At 37.0% G+C, this 25,004-nt stretch overlaps 1 protein-coding gene across 3 annotated transcripts in view; it reads left to right on the top strand.

Annotated features, from left to right (window-relative positions):
- The window catches only part of kel (Kell metallo-endopeptidase (Kell blood group)), a 34,103-nt gene that overhangs the window by 5,432 nt on the left and 3,667 nt on the right, over positions 1-25,004 (top strand). For 2 of the 3 annotated variants that reach the window (XM_055210587.2, XM_055210586.2), the window contains 12 exons: positions 5,224-5,407; positions 5,492-5,812; positions 7,859-7,986; positions 8,144-8,302; positions 13,377-13,448; positions 14,564-14,752; positions 16,244-16,404; positions 16,519-16,636; positions 16,730-16,825; positions 18,823-18,921; positions 19,003-19,080; positions 19,530-19,633. In XM_055210587.2, coding sequence (XP_055066562.2) covers positions 5,227-5,407; positions 5,492-5,812; positions 7,859-7,986; positions 8,144-8,302; positions 13,377-13,448; positions 14,564-14,752; positions 16,244-16,404; positions 16,519-16,636; positions 16,730-16,825; positions 18,823-18,921; positions 19,003-19,080; positions 19,530-19,633 — 1,706 coding nt within the window. In that variant the 5' untranslated portion in view covers positions 5,224-5,226. The remainder of the gene's footprint in view (positions 1-5,223; positions 5,408-5,491; positions 5,813-7,858; positions 7,987-8,143; positions 8,303-13,376; positions 13,449-14,563; positions 14,753-16,243; positions 16,405-16,518; positions 16,637-16,729; positions 16,826-18,822; positions 18,922-19,002; positions 19,081-19,529; positions 19,634-25,004) is intronic. The other variant, XM_055210588.2, reaches the window with a different exon arrangement.

The raw sequence follows: 25,004 nt of genomic DNA on the forward strand, positions 1-25,004 counted from the left end.
AAAAAGGTCCTTTAATATGTCCCTTTTAAGCCATTTGATTTTTACACCTTGGAAGATAATGCGCATGGTGTCAAAATGATTGACGCGCCGTACAAATGAGTGATAAAAACCCAGTTGGCAATTCCTTGCTCACAAGGGTGAAGCCTAATTTCCACAGGGCTAAAACACTTGCTTTGCATTAGTGGAAAGTGTTCCCTTAAACATGGCCAGGGGTTTCTTTCATACGAACTGAATTCAGGGTCTGCATCACTGGCGCCTCTCTTGTCGGTTTTCATGGTTCTTTTTGTGAGTTTAACGCGTGTCCATCAATCAATCAGTATCTGTGGTGCGCCTTTATTATTATTTTTTTACTCAGTAATGGATATGATTTAAGTTGTAGCGAAAAGTACAATACTTTAAACAAAACATACTTTAGTAAAAGTAAAATTACAGATTTTTAAAACTACTATAAAGTAAAAGTACACAAAAAATATTCAATTACAGTAACGTAAGTAAATTAAATTTGTTACTTTCCACCTCTGCTTGTAACTCCCCCGTGTTCAGAAAGTAGTCATCTGTAAAATTTGCAGCACACAATCAAACATTTGGGCTGTAGCCCTACTGTTCTGGAACAGTGTTGTAAATAAAATCAAACCATTGGTCCTCTATTGGAAGTCCAAACTATAGTTTGCCTTTCGCCACGAAAAAAAACAGCATCTCCAATATATGGCGGCAACACAGTGCGAATGAAAATTACACCTTCTATCTTTGCGTAAACTAGGGCGATGTTATGCAAATAATCCCTTCAGTATGACGTCCAACTGCGGGGGAAAGGGGGGTTTGAACAAGGCATGGATGAGGCTTCACTTTAAAAAGAAGATCTCTTTGGGTTTGAAACTTTAATTTTTGCAACTTTACCGATCTTCTATATGCACAGACATTTTTTAACATTTTAAAAACAAAAGAAAAAAAAAGAAATCGGGTCATACGACTCTGTTAAAAAAATTATGATTTTAACATTTGAATATTTAGATGTCACTCTTTTTTTAAGTTAATCTAACTTTCACCTTTTAACCTCACCTAACAAACAAAGTACACATTTGTAGAATTATTCTCAAACTGAAACACCCAGATGTAAACTTTGCCTCATACTATCTGTAATTTTAAAAACCTCGTAAAAGTGTACTCAACATCCAGTTTTAAGAAGATGAGTTAGCTATTATTTTTTGGAGTCTTTTGGAAGGTTTTTTACTCTGTTGGTGAGTGGAAGGAGTAGGAGTTTCAATGTGATGATGATGCAGAGCTAAAAGTTGTCTTTCCTTTTAACAAAGATCCTCTGCATTAAACCAATTCACTGTCTCTCATCAATATAAATTCTGGCCAAGATTAACTGGAGCTTCAACGATGACATCAGGCCACTCTTTAAATAGATGAAACTTGCAAGTATTATTATTTTTGCTTGCTTGTTTTCTCGTGATCACGACTTAATTTCTCGTGATCTCGAGATAACAAAAGTTGTTTTTTCGTGATCACGACTTAATTTCTTGTGATCTCGAGATAACAAAAGTTGTTTTCTCGTGATCACGACTTAATTTTCTCGTTATCCTGACATGATAATCCAAATGTCATAATGTAATTCTCGTCCATAATATGTAGTGTATTTTGAAGTGGACTGCTAATGCATATGAGTTGGGGTCTAATTCGCCCGTGTAGCTATGTGTAGCCGATAGACAATAAATAAATAAATTAAGTTGGAGGTTCATGTTCGTGAGTTAAGGGACCATCTCTAAAGTACTACTGTACACGTTTGTATCTTCAATAGTATTTAACAGTTTATTTAAATAATATCAAAAATCTAAAAAGTCTGCATTATAGCTGACAACCACATAAACATGTTGGTTTTGTGACTGTTTGTTGACTTTAAGTCATTCCATTTAAATGCTGTTAAAAGTATAAACGTGTATATTATTGAGTAACTTAAAGACGGTCCCTAAATTCACCACTGTAAATATTGACAAATCTATTTCAGCTTGAGCGAATCTCTGATCCAAGTAAAATCTCATTTGTTCATCCATGCTAATGTAGCAAAATGTGCTTTTGCTGTTTACGAACAAAACAACACGTTCTATCGAGTACACGTAAGCTTTAATCACATCTCAAGAATGCGACTTTTGTTATGTCGAGATCACGAGAAAACAACTTTTGTTATCTCGAGATAACGAGAAATTAAGTCGTGATCACGAGAAAACAAGCAAGCAAAAATAATAATAGTACATGGCCTCTCTCGGCTTCCGTAGACATAGTCATATTACGTGGGGAACATTACAGTTTTATTACTATGGTCGGTGCATTCGAATTTAAAAGCTGATAATTCAAATAATGTTGAATGCTTTAGTCTTTATTCATGTGTACTGTAATAACACAATATATGAAACAACGACCAAGCCAATGCAAGTAATTAATCTTTTAAGTTTGTTCAAGTAGGCTAGCGGTTAGCTGATTTAAAATTATTATTATTAACCTTTATTTTTACAGGCAAGACCTTAAGAACAGGTTCTTATTTACAATGGCGGCCTGACAAGTGAAATACCCACTTAGGGAAAGGGAAGTAGAGCTAAAATAAATACAAAACATTAAATATACATACATACAGGTTAGCAGTTACATTAATTCAAATTAAAACAAAATTATGTGAAGCAACTACATATGTCTATGAAAAAATATGATGAATATAAAGTGCAGTGGTGTGTATTGAAAGGAGCATTTGTGGCAAACCTGATAGCAGAATGGTAAAGAGCATCAAGTTTTGATAGGGTGGACTTGCAAGCAACCCTGTATGGTGTCTCCATAGTCTAACATGGGTAGAATGGTAATTTGAATAAGAGTAAGTTTGGCAGAAGTGGGGAAGGAAGGGCGGTTTCTGTAAAGGAAAGCAAGCTTGGCGTTGACCTTAGATTGCAGCCTTGATATGTGGATAGAGAAAGAAAGTGAAGTTTCCAACCAGATGCACAAGTAGTTACATGCGGTGAGTGACTTGTTTTAAAATAGCCCCCTTGCAGGTGGTAATGTTAAAAGCAGGAGGATGCCTAGTACCTTTATGGTAAAACCTTTACCGTTTTTGTTTTGAAGGTATTGGGTATAGAGTTTGAGTTGTGGAAAAGACTGCTGTAGTTGATAAAAGCTATCTTGCAGGGTAGCTTGAACAGCATCAGGACAGGAACCTATGGCATAAACTAGAATTGTATCATTACCAACTGCCTAAGAAGTGTTATTAATATAAATTAAAAAAAGTGCGGGGCCAAGGATGGAGCCTTGGGGGACACCCCTGGTGACCGGGAGAGAATGGGAGAAAAGGTTTTCAAATCTTACACGTTGAACCCGGTGAGAGAGATGATTTGAAAACCAAACCAGTGAGTGACACCAAGGCTGCTAAGTCTGTGGATGAGTGTGTCATGGTCCACAGAGTCAAACGCTTTTGCAAGGTCAATGAATATAGCAGCGCAATGTTGTTTGTTATCTAACGCAGATGTTATGTTGTTGAATGTTGCCCTTCTCTGCTTTTCTTGTCTCTTTCCTTATGGTTCTGATGTTTGTATGTCTTTTGTCTAGTTAAGTTATGTATGTTTTCCCATAGGCCAGTTTATTAAACTTTTTTTGTATCTCCTTGTGATAATTATTGTCACTTGAACCAGATCTTTTTTCATTCTGTTGTATCTGGTAAATTATACAAAATTGGCAAAAAAGGTTAAAAATAATCACTAACTGTCACTAGGGCGGTACCCTTTCAAAAAAGTACACCTTTGCACCTAATCAGTTTATATAGGTCCCTCTGAGGTAAATATTGGTACCAAATGGTACACTGTAAAAAAATGCAGCATGAAGTTTAAACAACTATGCAAGTCCATTCAGCTTACTTTTTTAGGTTTTGATTTGTGATAAGGTGACATAACTTAGAAAAACAAGTTAAAATTGTTTTAATTTCTTTAAGGAAGACACCCAGTTTTTGGGAATTAGCTTATTCACCTTATCCCCCAGAGTTAGATAAGTCCATATACCTTTCTCATCTCCGTGCGTGCTGTAACTCGGTCTGACGCAACCCCCGCTAGCATACTGCTCCCAATAAGTGACAAAATAACGCGAACTTTTTCCTATTTATGTGTTATGATTTGTATAGTCACACCGTGTACAAATAACAAGGTCATATCAGACACAGCGATCTTTTGACAGTATACATACTGGGAACTATATTCATAGAAGGCGAAGCATTGCTACTTGGGCGGAGTGATTTGCTCGCAGCACCCGAGAAGGCCCCTGGTGAGGAGCAGAGGCCATTTCTCAATGTCAAGGAAGGATCCTCGGAAGCCAGAATTTTGAGGATACTACGTCATCGACGTCTGTCGAAGGACTGTTCCAATGTCAAGGATCCTCGGAATTTCAGCCAAGGACTGAGTCCTTTGTTCGAGAAATATCCCATATACAGGAAAGGATGCGAATGTGTATCCTTTGCGCTCTTTGTGCGCTAAAATCAACCACAATCCTATGCGCGCAGTACACCTTTCATTGACGCAATGACGTGCACTTGCTAGCCTGTTCCATTTACGTGTTCTCCGAATGCTTAAGAGGAGCCTCGCCTAGCCTTTGAAGGAAGTGACTTGTAAGGACTTGTTCTGCCAAGGAAGTATCCTTGACATTGGGAAACGGCCAGAGAGTTTGGTCAGAGTTGTGCAAATCACTCCGCCCAAGTAGCAGTGCTTCGCCTTCTGAGAATATAGTTCCCAGTATGTAAACTGTTAATAGATAGCTGTGTCTGATATGACCTTGTTATTTGTACACGGTGTGACTATACAAATCACAACACATAAATAGGAAAATGTTCGCGTTATTTTGTCACTTATTGGGAGCAGTATGCTAGCTGAAGCTATTTACTTCCAGTCTTTGTGCTAAGCTAAGCTAGCAGGGGCTGCGTCAGACAGAGTTACAGCACGCACGGAGATGAGAGAGGTATGTATGGACTTATCTAACTCTGGGGGATACGGTGAATAAGCGAAATTCCCAAAATCTGGGCGTGTTCCTTTAAGTTAAAGTAACAAAAAATATATGATATCATTTTAGGACCTTTTAAAAGGTACTGCCCCAGTGATAGCTGGGGACCATTTAAAAAAAATCTGAATTAAATCAGTATGTTTTAAACATTGTTCATGACTCTTTAAACAGCCCTGATCACTAACCTCTATATCCCCACAGCAAATGTCCATGACGCCAGAAGAACAGCCTCAGTCTGATATCCAAAATCCACTGGTCTGCACCAAAAACTGGAAGCTCATATTGGCTCTCTTTGCCATTTCTCTCTTGGCAATGACGATAGGGTTGGCGGTCTATGCACATCAACAGGAGATGGAAGATCCCTGGATTTTACAGTTGAAATCAGGTATGAAGCTGATGAAAACAGTTTTAGTGAATAGAGTCAATGTAATAGTGACTGTTTTTAATTTATCTTCTTGTTCTCTCAAAGCTGCTCCACCGTGTCTTTCACCTGCCTGTCAAAGAGCATCTGAACATTTCTCTGTCACCATGGATCCCTTTTCTCGTCCCTGTGATTACTTTCTGTTGACCTGTGGGGCAGGTGGATCTTCTTCCCATAGGAGGAGACAGAGAGGCAAGCAGATCATCAATGAAGACAAACGAGGACAAGACAAGAAAAGAGATGTGAGGAGTGGAGAGCTGGTGGAGATGAAAGAAGAAGAGACAGATTTTCAAGAGAAACACAAGGGGCAACTAGACAAGTTTCCGGATAGACAGACAGCTTTGCTCAAAGCTATTAAAGAAATACTAGGTTAGTCAAATTTAAGTATACCTCTCTCATTCACAATCAGTATTATCCATCCATCCATACTGTCAGAAAAAATGGTCCTTAGCTGTCACTGAGATGATACCCTTTAAAAAAGTATGTTTGCACATAAAGGGGTGGTTTCCCAGACAGGGCTTATCCTAGTTCCAGACTAAAGTGCATGTTTGTACTGTCTTAATTTCAAAACACCTTGTACTGACATATCTTAAAAAGCACCTATTTCATTGCTGAAAACAATGTTATTTTGTGTATTTAGTATAATACAATGTGGTTTTTGGTTCAAAAAACACATTATTTTCACCATACCGTACATTTTTGTTGCTCCAGATATCACTGCCTTCCTCAAATGCTCATACAAAGCTGAAAATCGCTGAGCTCCAGAGTGGCCAGCTTACCATTACGTTGTGATTGGCTGCTCTTTACCATGTTTTGGAGATAAGCTCACAATACAACGCTGACAGGAATTAATATCGTCTTTACTGCCTTTTCAATACGAGAAGAATCTGATCTAGAAAATATAGATGACCAATCAAATCAATCAACTTTGCCAGCGTGGCTTGAGCAGGAGGTAACAGATTGGTAAGATAAGGATAATACACCATGGGCCCTATTTTAACGATATGAAACGCAAGTGCTAAGCGCAAAGAGCAAGTTACTTTGTGGGCGGATTTTGGTCGCTGTTGCTATTTTCCCGGTGGGAGAAAAATTCTTGCGCCAGGCGCAAATCAATAAGGGGTTGGTCTGAAGTAGGTTCATTATTCATAGGTGTGGTTTGGGCGTAACGTCAAATAAACCAACCAGAACGCTATCCAACATTCCCTTTAAACGCAAGGGCGCAAGTTCCATGGCGCATTGCTATTATTATGACGGATTTACCAGGCGCACGGCAGGAGTGGTTCACAGCCGAGGAGACCCACGTTCTTGTAAGAGCAGTCAAAGACAGAGAAGTGTTTTGTATGGGGATGGGAGAAACCCGCCCAAATCAGCGTAGGTTAAACAGGCGTGAGAGGAAATGGCCACAATTGTCTCATCAGCTGGCATCCGCTACAATGATGTCAGGAGATGGGGGAATCCCAAGCTTGCCAGCATAAATCGGACACGCCGTGTAACGGGAGGTGGATCTGTCTCTACACATGACCTGACGTCAGCAAAGGACACCCTCACCGCTGAAAGGGTTTGGGGGCTTTGAAATCGGACCCAAGAATTGCAAGCAAGGTCCAACCCCAAAGTACACTTACAAATCAAGTTCATATACATTAAGGTTTCTTATGAAAACATTTGAATTATTATGTACATAAAATAAATGTAATACAGCCACACAACAAACTTATGAAAATATTTTAATCGTTATTTGCATGATAATTTTTAACGCAGCCACACAAAATAAATAAAAACTATCACCACAATGCTCACTACAATGATTTCCTTATCTCATGTGTTAATATTTTTTATTGTAACAATTTATGATTTGCAAAAATAACTGTTGCATCTGTGTAGATTAGATAAGCAAAGTGTGTGCGCATTGTGCACGCTATACATTAAGGTCAAGCATGCGCCCTTAAAATAGCATAATGAACCACGCGCAACGCACCACTGACACCACCCGCTGTGCTGCATTTGGGTTCGTAGAAACGACAAACAACAAGTGCTACTCTGCACTGCACAAAACTTGCATTTGAATCAGGGTTTAGTCAGTAGTAAATTCTTTAAATCATAGACCACCTACAGGCTGTGAGTCAAAAGCGGGACAAATTATCATAATGAGCATTGTGTCCACATCAACAGCCCAAGGAAGTATACTGTTGCCTACAATCCATGTGTTTGTTGTAGTCCAAAAAAAGAGATTTATGTTGGAGACGATAACTTAGGTCATTGTTTACTTTGGGATTTGCATATTGTTAACATGTACTAATACACACACACACCAAAGGAAACTTAAAATTGTGGGGGACCATTTTTTTACTTTTGACTAGTGGTGTATGGTCAGAAACATTCTGTCATTCATCTTTCATGTTTGTTTCTTTTGGGCAGAATCTCCAGATGAAGGTGTTTCTATGAATACAGCAAAACAGAAGGCAAAGCAATTTTTTAAGACCTGCATGGAATCAGAATCTCCAGAGAAAGTGGGATCACAACCATTCCTCAATCTACTCCAGCAGGTATAGTTCTGAAACAAAATCCAGTGTCATATAACATTCAACCATGTGATTTATTGTACTATTTCCTAATGTCTTGCAATATGTTTTTTCTCTCTCTCTCTCTCTCTCTCTCTCTCTCTCTCTCTCTCTCTCTCTGTGTGTGTGTGTGTGTGTGCAGTTGGGTGGCTGGGCAGTATCAGGTGAATCGAAAAAGTCAGATTTTAACAAAACTCTGGCTTTGCTGATGGGTCAGTATTCCACATTTCCTTTCTTCAGTGTGTATGTGGGGCCAAATACTGGTGACGGTCATACGGAAACCAAACAACCCTACATACAGGTAATCACTTAATAAAAGTCATCTAGTATACTCTGGAAACAATGGACAAACACAGCCATTGGATTTAAATTTATTTACCCGGGTTTGTGTGCAACCTAAAATGCTTTTTTAAATACAGGGTTTGAAATTAACACCTACCAAATGCAGGTGTCGGGTAATGTTGTTAAATCACCAATTTGGTGGTTTACTTTTTAAAAATTATGTTCAATTCTTAATTTCTTTGTAAAGCTCATGTAAGCCAAATCTGCACAATACTAAAATCACCATCAACACTAAATACAGCATTATTGCGCAGCATTCTGCACATCTTTAGTTTACTTAAAATCACTAATCTAATGTTAATCTATGCTAATCTCGAGACTCGAACAGAATAATTTGGCGATACTATTGTAAGCCCAGCGAAAAAAGAACAGTCGCACAAAACAACCAAGGAAGGACACCAAGAGAAAAAGAGCAGAGGTTTTAATGGCTCTAGGGCAGTGTTGCTCAAACTTTTTCAGCCCAAGGACCACTTTATCTTCCAATTTTTTTCTGAGGACCACCTTACAGAATCGATTCTAACACGCCCCCCCAAAAAACAACAACAAAATAGGAAGGATAAGCTAAATTTAAGTTTAATATGCAACTGTTTTAAGTCAAAAACTATTTTTTTTAAACACAAATGCAATGCTATGTTCAGAAATTATAATATGAATTGTATTTAATTTGAAAAAGTAAATGTGAAAGAGTTGCAGCTTAATATGAACAACAAACTGCACACAACTGCAAAGAAACTGCAAGTAAACATACTGTAACAGCCTATGTCCCACTTAATGTCATTCCAAAGAGCCATTATTTTAAAACTGAGGTGGTGGGTATTTGAAGTTTATGGTTGTAACTATGGTAACAATAAAATGCTAAAAAAATGTTCCCCTTAATGTCCAAAATCACGGAAATTACAGGGCTTTTACACATGAAACAAAAACTAGTACATTACAAAACTAATAGATCTGTGGATTTTAGCTGCTTTCAGTTGACGCTTGATCTTTTCTTTTGACTCCTCTTTGGTTTAGCCACCGATCCATTTTTATGTTATTAAAACAAAATGGCAAGAACTGATATCACAGTTTCACAAGTGCATTAAAAATCTACTTAACTAAGTGACGATTGTATAAACACATCTTTTGGCGGACCACTGGGGGGGTTTGGACCACACTTTAAGAATTACTGCTCTAGGGCTGGGTATCGATTCAGATGTTCCAGATCGATTCGATTTCGATTCACAGGCTATCAAATCGTTTCGATTTCGGTTTTCGGTTCAATTTTCGATTCGGTCCGTGTACTTTTGCGTCCATTCATTTATCTTTTTTAACCAATAAATATAAAAACGAAAAATGTGATTTTCTCTTTTTTTGTTTTCAAACTGGTGAAATGATCATCAAAATACAAAGTTATTCTACTTATTTAATAGTATTTTACAATTCAAAAGCAAATAATTGTAATTTATTTACTTTACAGTTTTGCTGTTTCACATTAAGGCTTCTTCTGGCTGTGAATTCGCAGAGCGCGGCTTTATGCACGTGAACATCACATTCTATTCATTATGATTTGTAAATGTACGTGATTCTGGTCCTCTGGCCCAGTATCTGCCTTTCTTACTCATTTAGACTATATTAAAACGCGTAGATTATAACTGGCAAGACTGAACATCTACAATGTTTGAAACTATAAATGTTGATTTGTGATAATGGGCTCTATCTTACACCCGGCGCAATGCAGCGCAACAAAAACCTGGTCTAAAGTCTAAAGTCAATGGCGCAATATGTTTTTTGTTTTTTTTTTGTTATTTAAAGAGCGCATTAGTAATATGCGCCGAAACGGGATGACAACACGGGTTTGCTTAACATATACATGAATGCGCAGCAGCACAAAACGCTTTTAAATATGAAAGATTAAAGGATTGAATGTGAAAGATTATTATTGAGTCTCTTGGACATAAATGAGGACTAAGTATGAGACATTAGAAGGCACAAAGAGCTGCTTCACCTGTAGCCTGGTAAGTAAATAAATGCTTTGCTTTAAACAAATGCATCTGTTTTTAAATGTTTTAAATGCTACCTCACGGATTTATTGTATATGATGACTCTGTACCTGTGGATATGGTGAGATGAGAAACATTTTTAAGTAATGCTTAAAAAAACTGACGTGCTGAACCTTGCAGAGACTTTGCGGTTTGTAAATTATTTATCTCCTGTTTGTAACAACGTAACAAATAAAGAATTTTTACAGTACAAACCTTTTCTTACATACTTGTAAATTATTTTTTGATGATATATTAGATAGCCATTTAAAGCAATTAAAAGCCTGCTTTTTTACTTCCATGACTAAATGAAAACGGTTTTTAAAGGTTTTAATGAAAAAAATAACAATTTCAATACCAGTGTAAAACAACACAATTATTTAACATTAATCTTAAACTGGGGATCTTCTTCCTCCGCTTAGTTTTTCAGTTTCAACTGAGGGGTTTTACCATTAACGGCTATTTTCAATCAACAAGCAGTCGGTGTTCATGCCAATTTGATTGCTTTAGATAGAGCCTGATTTGTGAAAATTATATCATGTATATAAATAACAAACTACTTTTTTACTGTTTCAGACGGACGTCTGTCTTTTTTTATACTGCATAATCATATTTTCGCACAGTCCTTCCCGTTCACTTTGAACATTTCTCGTTGTGAATGAATGTTGATTTGCGTTTAAATACCTGTGTCTGAACCATAACTTGTTGCAATGACAGATGCGCACAGGCTGAATCTAAAATTAGTCAATTGTTTCTGACTGTAACACTGCATGTTCATTGAAAATAGCCGTTAATTATAAAAATGTGTATCTGTCTTCCGCATTCACCGGCTTCCCAGCAAGCAATTTTGAATAAAACAAGGCAAAATTTAGGTTGTCAGTGAAAGTCTAATAGTCTAATAGCCAGAATAGACGATGCGTATGTTTACAACATGTAAAAGAAATTAAAGCAAACACCTTGAACACCTGTTGCTTACATGATGGAATACAGTAATTCTCCAAGTTATTTTGGCAAAAGCGGCATGTAACCAAATTCAAGGTTATTTAGGGTAGAAATGTGTTCCTATTGCACATAGCCGGACTATAGAGTCTCGGTTTTTGCTTGCTGTGTTAACATAATTTGACAAAACTTGAAGAAATGTACAAAATGTGTAGAATGATGATGTTTACATGCATGAAGCAAAGCACTGCGATCACTGCCAAAGAAGTCTGAATGTGAAATAGCTAATAATCGCGTTTTTAAATTTTTGTTTTAAATGTATAATAAAGGTGCAAAAATCATAAACAAAAATCTGAAAATACATCAATATTTGTTTTTTTGGGGTAGGATGTTCTAAATACAGTTTGAATTTAAATTTTGAAATGTAATATTGCATTTTAAAAATACAACAACCGTTTATATTTATTTTTCATATCATGGTTTATAAAGGAAAAATGAATGGACGCAAAAGTACACGGACCCGATTCCTGTTCTCAGGTACGTTTTTTTATTCTCGATTCAACTCAATGAATATAGATTTAATAATATATTAATAAAAAAGAACAGTGAAGAGCAGTTTACAATTAATATAAAGAAATTAAAAGCCACAACACTATCGTCGTCGTCTTGCTTGCGAAATCTAAAATGCTACCACACCTCTGACTTGATGGTGACATCTAGTGAAGAAGACTAGTTATTAGCTTAATGTTAATCTTACGTTCAATGTGTGCGGAAATAAATCTGAAAGAAAAAAATCGATTTTGCTCTTTGAGAATTGATTTTGAATCGACCACGTTTAAAAAAAACCCGATTAATCGAAAAATAGATTTTTTTGCCCAGCCCTTAATGGCTCATCTATCCGCATTACCCTAGCTCCCTAAGTCGTGAAGAACAGTATTAAAAATACTTTAAGTATTCTGTTTCATGTTCAGACAAGAACCAAGTTCAGTAAAAAAAGACAATGCTCTATTACAGCATTAAAATTAAACAGAAAATCTATTTATTATATAATTAAGTATTTGATGCTTTATCTAATGTTCATTGTACTGTGTTAATTTGATTACATAAAAACAGTGGTGGAAAGTATAATAATTAATTTATATTAAAATGTTTAATTAATGTTTATAAATAAAGATGTGACATAGTTAAGCTTGTTTTTTGGCTAGTAGAAGTTCTGAATGGCCGGTAACGTAAAAATTTAGTAGCCAAATTGTCTGGCAGTGAAAAAGTTAATTTCAAACCCTGGCCATATGTGATGTTGCTAAATAATAACACAGTATTGTGTATTTGGTGTAATGCAACGTGTTTACACGGTTTAAGTATGTTATTTTCCACAAGCCATACATTATTGTAGCTTCTCTATGCTTTGCCTTTCTGAAACGTGTTGATTTTCTTGTGTCGTTTTGAACATAGACTTTATTTACGTAGACACCTTATGACGTGCTGGAATGTAATCCAGCGTTGCCGCCATATTGGTTGGGTCTCCTCAGTCAACGGAGAGCGAGCAACTATTCCCATATTTTGTGCAGCTTATGGTTGCAATAACTGGCGCAGTATTGGTACCAGATCGCATGGGATTACCTTTAACAAGTAAGATTGAACAACAATTTTGGTTATTTTACCATTTATGTCATCATAACTAATGTTACTTACATGTAACCAAACCATGTGAAAATACGGTAAAAATTCAGGGATTTATGATTATTGTAGTTGGGGATACACCTTCCTCAGTAGAAATAAATGCAGGGGGGCGCATTGGGGACCCATCCAAGATGGCGGACGTGCTGATACGTTAGCTCCAATAGGCAGCTATAGTCTATGAGGCGTCTACGTATATAAAACGTCTATGGTTCTGAAAAGTGTGATGTGCTCTGATTGGCCAGCTTTGTTGTTTGTTGTGATTGGCCACCCTTACCATATTTGGAATATCAGCTCCAAAATTATGATATAGATTTCCTAGGGTCTTAACCTAGAAATCTGTTTTTTTTTATTCATCTGCACTGCCTATCTGGTTAAGAAATGTCCATGTTTTCATAGATTGACGAGCCACATTTTCAATTTCCTATTGACTGGAATAACAACACCCAGAAATCTAAAGCTAATTATCAGGTAGGTGTATTTACTTTTGGCTTTGTGAATGTTTCAGCATAGTAGGTCCATAATACACTGTATGGACAGAATGATTGTGACGTCTCTTTTTATCTCTTAATTGCATACCTCAGGTTTATTAAGCCAGGGCATCATTCACTACCCTCCCATTATATGCTATAGCTTATAATGATATTTTAGAGAACAGTGTGGTTCTAATTTTATAGCAACAGTTTGCGCAGGGACATTTTCTATTTCAAAATGACAATGATCCTATGCACAAAAAGCAATGTTCAAAAGAAATGATTGATTCAGTCTGGTGTGGAAGAACTTGATCTGAACCCCCCCTCGGGCGGAGGAAAAAAAACCTGCACTTGCCTGAAGTGTGCGTGTATGCGCTTAGACTGCGTTCCATGCATTCGCAATGGGTGTTCATGGGATTTGTAGATTCCCAGTGTTGTATTACGCATTGTATATTATTTCGCATAACTTAAAAAAAAAAAATATATTTAAACTGTCAACGTGGCTAGTGGGATTGACTGTCTTACCTGCCACAGCGGAAATCTACCTGCATTTGGGGGGTTGGCGGGTGTTAATGTCAAGCCCTGGTTGCAACTAAGATGAAAACGAATTTCTTTCACTGTTTTGTATAGCATGTTTTGATTCAAATTATTAGAATAGATAAACATGTTTATTAGAAGTGGGCGTCCCGATACTTCTGTCCATATAGTGCATTTCACCCATAATAACTACCCTGCTAAAAAACAATAGAAACCATCATAGAAATTCTGTTGGATTTATTGGTTGTAATGGGAATTTGGTTGTAATGGAAACTATAATGACCTCTGAGTCTCTGTGTATGTGTATTGTTATGTGTTAGGTTCTATTGGAGGGGGCATTAAATCCTACTGGAAAATGTCCCAAAACACACTACAAAAAGGAATTTTGTAGTGTATTTAATGATAAAAGCTAATGGTTCCTATTGGTATTTTAATGGAAACAATTAAAATTTCTGTGATGGTTTCTATTGTTTTTTTTCAGCAGGGATATCTGACCAGTGTCTAATATTCATATTTCTTTTATTATAATACAGTTTTTTGGCAACGTGTGTAATTGTTTCTGTTTCTCTGCCTCAGTATTTGCGGCCATTCTTGACATCCTGCAAAGAGGTTTTGGCTCTTTTAGGTGTACCGCCCAGCCGAACCCCTCAGGACTGTGGTCTTTATGTGTCTCTGTCTACGACTCTCGCTGTGGCCACCTCTCCTCTCTCCTACCGCCTAAGTCAGAAGTTACTCTACCACAACATTACAATTGACGAACTACAGGTCTGTACATTTTTTTATTACATTTTGTTTAAATTCTGTAATATTTTACTAACCTTAAAGGTGCATTGTGTAAATTTTATGAGGATCTCTTGACATAAATGCAATATAACATACATAACTATATTATCAGTGGTGTATAAAGATCTTACATAATGAACTGTATTTTTTTTTATTAGCTTAGAATGAACCGTTTTTATCTACACACGCCACAGGTCTCCTTACATGGAAGTCACCACCATGTTTCTACATTAGGCCCAAATGGTCAAACTGTTCTATAGATCGCGTTTCGTCACTACATTGTTTCAGACGTATTTGTCCTGTGGTAGCTACCGTAGCTTCTCTATGCAATTCGAAAGGGAGGGGTGAGCTGTGGACCCATTCAGACAGCCAGCGACCGGCAGTAGCAGAGCGACGCGATCTAATTCATTTCAAAGGAAACCTGCGTCACCTCCGGTGACACAAGCGAAAGTGACCGTTGGCGACCATATGGGCGTGTCCAGCGACGCGAGAAAGTAAAAAAAGTTTAACTTTATGCAAATGTTGAGCAAATTTCGGGAGCGACTACCAATGATAACGAAGCAGTAGAGTTCACGTCATCCTTCTTTCGTCAGTTACTGGAGTGGATGGTACTCATTTGTTTAAACAAATGGCATTTTTGCTCCCTTGAAGGGCACTTCACAAAGAGGATGTCGCATGAACAGTCGATCCAAATAAAAAGAAAAAGACGCTGTATTTTATCGCTTTATTTGCCAAGTGTATATTAATTACCACACTATGACACACAATTGTGCAAATTTCTCTACAGTTTATACCTCAAGAGATCTGATCTTCGAAGGGAATAGGGCATAGGTAGGATCACTTTCGATAAGAACTCTCCCTTTATCTTTTTGTGAGCGGCAGCCACGTAGGCTTTAACCAATCATTGAATAGATTATTAACAACCAATCATAGAACATTTTACTGAGCTCAAAGTGGAGTGTTGAAAAGATTTCATTTAATTCTCACATCAAAAATCTCATAAAGAAGAAATCAACAATGCAGTTCTTAAAAGATGATGGTGTTTTTGGCAAATCATTAATAAACAAATGATGACAAACAGAGAAGAATTTTCATTGTTTTATGCTGTACTTTCATCTACCGTCTTTTTGTGACTCTTTTTTCAAAGTAACGATTTGGCACCGGTATTGGAAAAAAAACGATACCCATCCCTACACAGTGGATCTTTAATGTTGGTCCGATAATTTTGTCCGATAATCTTTTGGTGACATTTTTATCCAAAGCAACTCACAGTGCATTCAATGTATACATTTGTATCAGTATGTTTCCCAGGGACCGGCCCTTGACCTTTGCAACATTTCTTAACACATTTAAGGAAATCATACATGCTTGAAACAACATCGGGATGTGCAAATGATCACATATTTTTTGGTATACGTATTATGTTGTATTTATGAACCTGACTGCTCACTGGTTGCTCTTTCGTCCTCACAGACACGGGCTCCGGCCATTGATTGGCTAGCTTGCCTACAAGCCACATTCCAACCTCTTCCTATCAGCCAATCAGATGTTGTTTTAGTACACAATCTCCCATACATTATTCATATGTCTCAGACATTAAGCGCATGGAAAATCCAACATAACATCATGGGAACGTAAGTCATACCAGGCACATTTTGTTATATTTTCTGACAGAAGAAGAATGTGAAAACAGCTTATCTGATACATTTATGTGTTTGTTTTTTCCCTGTGTACATGTGTCTCTGCAGTGATCCTCTTCATACATACATGATGTTGAATCTTTTGCAAACGCTAATACCTGCGCTAGACTCAAGATTTATGCAGACAGTGAGAAACTTTTCCATTGCAACTGGAGACACACAGGAGGTGAGCCATCAAGAATGAATTACCCACCACGTCCACAAATATTTGTATAATAAGCAAAAACTACATTATAGATTTGACTCTGTTTTACTGTAGGATTTACCACGCTGGTGGAAATGTGTCCAGCAGACAGAACGAGGGTTTGACACCCTATTGAGTCATGTGATCAAAGAACAACATGCACACAAAGAGGTACATTTAAAGTCTGTTTAAAATCAGTTTGTCACACCACAGAAAAATGTGTTATTGACCATCCAGCCAAATTTGAAAGGCGAAAGAAAATGCCAAGTAAAAACAATAACTCATCAAAATCTTGGAAAATAGGCTGAAACATACTCTCAACTTTCACATACCGTACAACCTGAATGGATGCTCGCCATTGTGTAAAGGGCAGGGCCATGCTCGGTGGCTCTGGTGTGTCATCAAGCCACCCTTTTAAGTCCACCCAAATAATCCTGAACTCAGAAATGAGAACTACATATTGTTACAGCGGACAAAGGTAGGCAGAAGTGGCAGATCCAAATGCAAGTGCTCTTTAATAAACATAAACAAAGTGATACAATGATAATACTGAATACTGTTAAAACAAGGAACCAAACCCAGTAATCCACATACAACGACTGATGCAAGACAACTGAAACACTGGGGTTATATACACATTGGCGAGCAGGATAACAAGACACACCTGGAAAACAATCAACTCAAGGACCAATGAACAAAAGAACTATAAAAGACTACAAACATGGCAAACAATGACAGGACTTTAAAATAAGAGCACGAGACAGGGGAACACAAGACATGACCGTAACACATATGGGTGATTCTCACGAAATCCAGACTTAGGTGTCCAGCATCAGATTTTTTTTAAAAAGCCATTGAAGCCTATTTTTTTGCACATATAACATTAAGGTCTGAACTTACTATAACCATTTTTTAGAGGATTTAATAAATATTACCTATAGAACTATTTACATTTTTAGATTATCATTATCAAAAATTGTCATTACCGCAACATGATATTACATTAAATATATGCAGTTACAAACTCATGTTTCGGTAACGAGAACTAAAAGTTGTCTAGGTACTATGACAAACAAAATGTAAACTTTTATCTGAGCCGTTTCTCAATGTCAAGGATACTTCCTTGGCAGGACTAGTCCTTACAAGTCACTTCCTTCAGAGGCTAGGCGAGGCTCCTTTTAAGCATTCGGAGAACACGTTAAATGGAACAGGCTAGCAAGTGCACGTCATTACGTCATTGCGTGATTGAAAGGTGTGATTTTGGTGCTGCGCGCATAGGATTGTGGGTGATTTCAGCGCATGAAGAGCGTGAAGGATACAAATATGCATCCTTTCCTGTATATGGGATATTTCTCGAACGAAGGACTCAGTCCTTGGCTGAAATTTCGAGGATCCTCGACATTGAAACACAGTCCTTCAACGGACGTCATTGACGTAGCATCCTCGAAATTCTGGCTTCCGAGGATCCTTCCTTGACATTGAGAAACGGCTTACCTGGTAGCCATCTTGAGTGTCACAGTCAATTATGTCCCTTCCAACTATTTTTTTGTTGTTGAAAATGTTAGTTCCTTGAGGGCTTAAAAAATGATTGAAAATTGTTGCAGAGGATGAGAAATTTTTCTTGGACACATTTATATTCCTTATTTTTGTCTCTACATTAACCAGTAATCACCCAATACCACATGTTTCTTTACTGTAAATGTTTATAGTATAACATGCACTGCAGCTTTTTATTTTTTAGATTTTTTTATTATAAATTTTCTATGTCAAAGAACCAAAATCCAGTCATGGACATGTTGCGGTAATGAAAATTTTCCCCTTAAATGTGGTAAAAACAACAAAATTTGATTGTATGATGTCATTTGAAATCATGTGCAAAATAGTACGTGAAGAGATGTTTGTAACTTCTTATTTTGATACTCTTACTTTGCATTTACTTTTTTTATCAAAATGACACCTCATAAGTCTAATTTCATGAGAATCACCCTTATGGTGTGTATAGAAACAATTATTTGAAATGACTTTACCCGGTTCATTTTGATTGGACAGGATGGACAGATGAAAGAAAAATAGATTAATGCAATTCAAGGTCTTATGGTATTATTAGCACACTAGCACTTTTAACACTAAATTCATTTATCATTTGAAATAGTTTTCTTCTTTTCCAGGCTGAAGAATTGGTACAAGATATTTTCTCATCTCTTAAAATCAAACTGGAAACTCTGACTTGGAGGGACAACAAATCATCAGAATTAGTTTTGAATAAGGTAAATAAACACAAACTTTTTAAATTAATTTATGTATGGGTTGTGTTCTGTGTATGGATTGTAATTTTGTGTATTTTTCAGATAAAATCTCTCACTCCAAGACTCTCCGCTGAAACAAATGCACTCAATCATACAAAACTTAACCAACTCTATGCAGAGGTCCATTTTTCATCTTCTTTTTAATAAATACATGAATGAACGAATGCTTAAAGGTGCATTGCGTAACTTTTAGAAGGATCTTTTGACAAAAAAGCAATATAATATACATAACCATATTATCAGTGGTGTATAAAGACCTTACATAATAAACCTTTATGTTTTTTTACCGTCATTTTGCACTGCTTAAGAACGTGCTTGTGAATGCGCCGGATCATAAGACAGAGAGAGAGAAAGTAAATTTTTACTTCGATTTTTTGTAGATTTTTAGACCAGTAACTGTACTTTTACTTATTCTTAAATAGAATATTTTATTACTGGTTGGTTCCAATTCACAATTTTACCGCTAGATGCCGCTAAAATTTACACACAGCACCTTTAACTTAAAGAAATAAGTGAGTAAATATACTGCATTTATGAATCTCTCACACTCAGTGTTTCTCTGTACTTAGGTGTTTGTAAGTGAAGAAGACTATTTCTCCAACTATTTGCAGATGCTGTTACTGGAACGGAAGAGCAGACGCAGGCTGCTCTCACATGCCACACGAGCTGAAGGGTTTGTGCTCTCATACACTTTTCTCATATATATATATTTATTTTTTTTTAAACAAAAATAAATGAAAGAACAATTTTTTAACAAGAAAGTTTTTAAATGCAAATTTACAGAGCATCGGTAAATACAGAACAAAGCAGTGTCTTAAAGAAATCAAAATTAAGACAGTATTTATGCACCTGTACAGAAGGCAATGAATATTTATTAATGGCATTTTCATAGTATATTAGTAGAAAAATTAATGTGTGTCTATAAAGTATGAAAACGAATAAATCATTATTTTGGCTAAATTAAGCTGGATAGATCATTTTTAGTCAGACAGAATTGTCATTATTTCAGAACAAGTTCAAATGAACTTACATTACAAAACAACTTACATTGTATCCGAGTGTTACTTGGTCAAAAATAAGTAGAAATATAGCCTATGCGAGTAAAAAATTAAAGAACAAAAATGTTTAGCTCACACGGACTGAACGAAAAGCCGTTAATTAAGCGGACTCTCTGCAACGAACATAGTGGACGTGTTGAAACAGTCGAGTCGCAGGTGATCAGGGCCGGAGTGGGGCCACTTTTCAGCCCGGGAGTTTCAGGCCCAAGACCGGCCCACTTTTTCCATAGTGTTATTCCAAATTAGCACTTTTTTCAAATTGGATAAATAAAGCAACAGTTCAGCTCTTACTATAGTTTTTATTAATATCATGGTTCAACAAATAAGGTAAAAGTTAAATAATGTTTCACTTAAGATGAGAAGTTAACAAAAATATTCTTCTACACTCTGGGTTATTTTTGACCCATAATTGGTAAATATTGGACAGAACAAATGCTGGGTTAAAAATAGCCCAATGTTGGGTTGTTGTTATGCAACCATGGATTATAATAGCCCAACAGTTGGGTTAAAGCAACCCAGCATTGGGTAATTTATAACCCAGCAGCGTGTTCTGTATAATATTTACCCATTATGGGTCAAAAATAATCTATTCCACAAGGAAAGGTTGATAAATTATTAGCATTGCTAATGCTATGAGGCCTATGATTAATCAGATGCAAATATAAATATAAAACCCAGTCCTAATTAAAAAAGAAAACAATTTGACAAAAATATTGAATCCAATATTGGGTAAATATATAGCATAAAAAGTGATTTATAAGCTTTTTTTAGGCTGCTGCTCATTTTTGACTGGGAACACAAAAGGTGTTATATGGTTCTGAACACAACCTGAGGGTTAAATAACTTTAATTCATACTGTTTACTCATTGCCTCCTCGTTTTTAGCGGGGAACTGGCTTATCTGCTGCTCAGAAACTGCTTGCATAATATTTGCAAAGTCTATGAATCGCATGTATACACAAAAGGCTAATATTTTAACAAAAAAAATGTTGGCTTGTAAATAGTTTGAAAACGGTATTAGCCGAATAATTAAGTTGCTAATGCTAACCATTACTAGGCTTATTTCTCTTTAAGTTACCTGTTGTCACTTTTGTTTGTCCTCTTGAAAATAAATCTGTGAGTTTGGCACATTTGGCAGCATCCTCCTCCAAAGGCTTTTTTCTTCAACCTGTTTTTTTACGCCCTCCTCCTCTCAGACGCGTTTTGTTACGGTAGCACCGGCCCAGCCTACCGGAGAAATGTTTTGGAAAAGACGTGCTATGGACCGAACCAACTCTATGGGAGAGGAGGGGAAAACTCCTTGACATGGTACAACCCATACAGAAGTTGCGCGCTGCAGTGTCAATGCGAAACGTGTGAAGTGTCATTTAAGAGAATACAGACTCACTAACGTGACAAATGTAAAAAAAAAAAAAAAAACTCGACCGGCCCAAAAGTGAAGCGGCCCACCGGGAATCCTCCCGGTTCTCCCGATTACCCACTCCGGGCCTGCAGGTGATTTTCAATGTTTATAATGTTTCACGCAGATACTGTTGATGAAAAACTTTCATATCTAAATGTCCAGGTAAGACTCAAGTGTGCAGTCAGTTAATAATAAAGCCACCGGCGCTTTGGGCTGCAGCTCCCTAATTCACGCAGCGGACGCTGTATACAAAGGAAAAACCCTATAAAGGTTTTTATTTTAAGTGGTTTTAATGCTGGTAAGCAATCAGTTATATTATGGTGCTTTGTATTTGTGTTGATCAGTTAAAGTAATTTTAATCTTTAAAACTTTTAATCTTTAAAAACTCTACTCTAGATGCAGACGACGCTACAGTTATTCTGTTATCTTAGTTTCACTTTTGTATAGTATATAAAATTTTGAATAGAAATGTATGAAAAACAAGTTACTCTCTTAAAGAGCCACACAGATCCAAAATCGAAACTAACCTTTATTGCAGTGTGTCATGTAGCTGTCCATCAATGTAAACAACGTGTAAAGTAGTTGAACCAAAAAGTGCACGATTAATAAAGTTATTGGCTTCTAAAGCAGGGAGTCGACTCTGAATCGCTGAAACGAGTGGTTATAGGGAGTGAGTCTTCTTCCTGATATTTGCCACGTCACATGAACGCATCCACGTCACACGAGATACTAATCTCCGCCTACAGCCTTGCCCGCGGGAGAAACGAAAACTATGACCCGCCCACAGCTAGTTAGTGTGTGTAAACATCAGCTCACGGTGTGTTTTCAGTTTGTGTTGTTTTCACTACCAAATGAGACTTTTTCAAGGAGGGATATACCAAACGTGTCTGGCTGTGAAGAATCAGTGGTTAAAATAAATTTTTAACGAAGGAATTTAGACGTTTGGCAATGAAAGATGGTTCAGTACCCACTTTATTTGGAACAACATGCGTCTCCTAACCACAGCCTGTAAGTATGATTATAGCTACATACTTGCTTAAATGAGTTTAAAATGTCTATCATCATTTTTATTGCTTGGATTAATGATGAATGATGTCGTTTTCAGAGAGTCACGTTAGCAAGCGGTTAACGCATGCTGCACTTTCGGTTTTGCTATGACCCGGTTATTTTACATAAATGCTTAAATGAGTGTAAAATGTCTATAGTCGTTTTTATTGCTTGGATGAAGGATGAATGATATCGTTGTTTAAACTCTATATACTGTCAGAGTCACGATAGCAAGTGGTTAACGTAACTCATGCTCACTAAGGGTTTTGCTATTACCTGGTTAGTTTAAATAAATGTGTAGCAAATGGCTCGGAGTCAGATTGAGGCCATTTGGCGTCTGGATCGTAAACAGCCCTAAAATTGTGACTTTAGATAACCCTGTGTCCTGATAACACAATCACCCAGATATCTACCACCTATCAGGGGTGTAAAATGGGCAACAATTAAAACAAATGCAGTCTTCAAAGGAGGTTCAAAGGAATTCCACCAGAGAAACCTGAGAGCCGATCGAATGACAGTCACCAGAGACACAGCAGGGGGGGCACGGACTATATGTCTCTGATGAAACCACGTTTAAAAATCACAATGAGCTGTTTAAATGTATATATATTTTATATCCTTTTACTGCATGATCGTGTATATGTGATGTAACTGTGTGTTAACACTTTAGTTAGATTTTGTTCACTGTAGCATGGTTCATATCTTAGGTATGAAATTACTATTCAACGTGATCTTAAACCAATGTCTTGTCTAGTATCAAATTAATCTACTCTTTATTTCCCAATCATTTCTATGTATCATATTACCATAAGCCGCATCAATGTCATTTAATTTAATTACGCAAATGTGATGTCTCAAAGAACAAAGGCTTGTTTCCCTGCGCGATCGAACACTTCGCACATTGGTCATTCACCTAAAATGGGCTGGGCGCGTGAAAGGTCAAAACGCCCAAGCCATCATTGCTCAATAGCTCAATTCACTCAATCGCTCAGTTGCTTAGTGGCTTAGTTCACTCATGAGCGCTCAGTTGCCCGGTTACTCAGGTAACCTGCCAGCGCAGTTTGGAAACTCGCTGAGACTCACCCAGAGTCCCTCGGATTCATCATCTTTTCTCTGAGCCCTGTCTCTTCGAGACAGTCTTTCCTGGCTTTGCGCTAGTTCGGAAAACCACGCGGACCAATCCGCCCTACGAAACAACTTAACGGACTTCCATCTTAAACGAACACACCTGGATTCTCTCTCTCTCTCCTTGCTCGCACCGCGAGCATCAGAAACTTCGCACCGCATCACAAAGAGCCAAACGCAAGTATAAACTCGTTTTACTCGCTGATGTTCAAGCTTTACCCCTTATGAAAATTAAGGCGATCCTTAGAGATTATCCGATGGTTTGTGCAGATGTTAAGCAATAGTGCTATTGCCAATCTTTTACTCTCTCTCTAGTATTTTCAATCTTTTCTTTCTCATCTATGTTTTATGTTATTGTATGTGTGTATGTTTAGTTAGTTGTTATGTGTACTTCGTTTTATAGTTAATAAACCGGTTTTGCATTTTCACAATTGAATTGTTTCTGTGTTCAATGCTCATGAAATTAAATCACTATTTCTGCCTTTTTATCCAGCTACACGCTGCGAGTAGCACTGTATATCAGTGAGAAGGTTAATTTTAAAGGCCATGAAATTAACATTTCTTAGACGTTAATATACGATTATGGATATATGTCTTCGGTGGACGAACATATTAATTAATTGTTATTATTAATTCTGCTACGCCAGGTAAAACCTGATAAACTTGTATAGTTAATTACACTTAATTATACATAATATTCCCTTTTGAGCTAAAATCTAAGATTCCCTTGGGAATCCCCGTAGTGTTTCGGTCGGAGGTTCATAGTGTTATAAATAACGTTATTCCCCTCCTCCCGCTGATTCGCTACAAATGCTTAAATGAGTGTAAAATTGTTAGTTTCGATCGTCGTTTGTATTGCTTGGATTAATGATGAATGATGTCGTTGTTTACTGTCAGAGAGTCACGTTAGCAAACGGCTAGCGAATGCTCACTTACGGTTTTGCTATGACCCGGTTAGCTTACATAAATGCTTAAATGAGTGTAAAATTGTTAGTTTCGATCGTCGTTGTTATTGCCTGGATTAATGATGAATGATGTCGTTGTTTACTGTCAGAGAGTCACATTAGCAAACGGCTAGCGCATGCTCACTTACGGTTTTGCTATGACCCGGTTAGTTTACATAAATGCTTAAATGAGTGTAAAATTGTTAGTTTCAATCGTCGTTGTTATTGCCTGGATTAATGATGAATGATGTGTATTGATGTTGACAATGTCTTCTCAGTAAATCATGTTAGCACAAGGTCAATACATGTTGCACTATTGTTGGTCTGTCCCACTGATCTGTGGTCTGTGCGACTGATCTGTGATCTGTGCAATGACATTCTGTCAGTTAACCAATCAGAGCAGAGTAGGCTACTGAAAGGTGGGGTTTAGGCAGACTTGAGTCGTTGAACGGCTTCACACGAATCGTTT

This window comes from Misgurnus anguillicaudatus, chromosome 10, assembly GCF_027580225.2.
Source record: "Misgurnus anguillicaudatus chromosome 10, ASM2758022v2, whole genome shotgun sequence".
Taxonomy (NCBI): domain Eukaryota; kingdom Metazoa; phylum Chordata; class Actinopteri; order Cypriniformes; family Cobitidae; genus Misgurnus; species Misgurnus anguillicaudatus.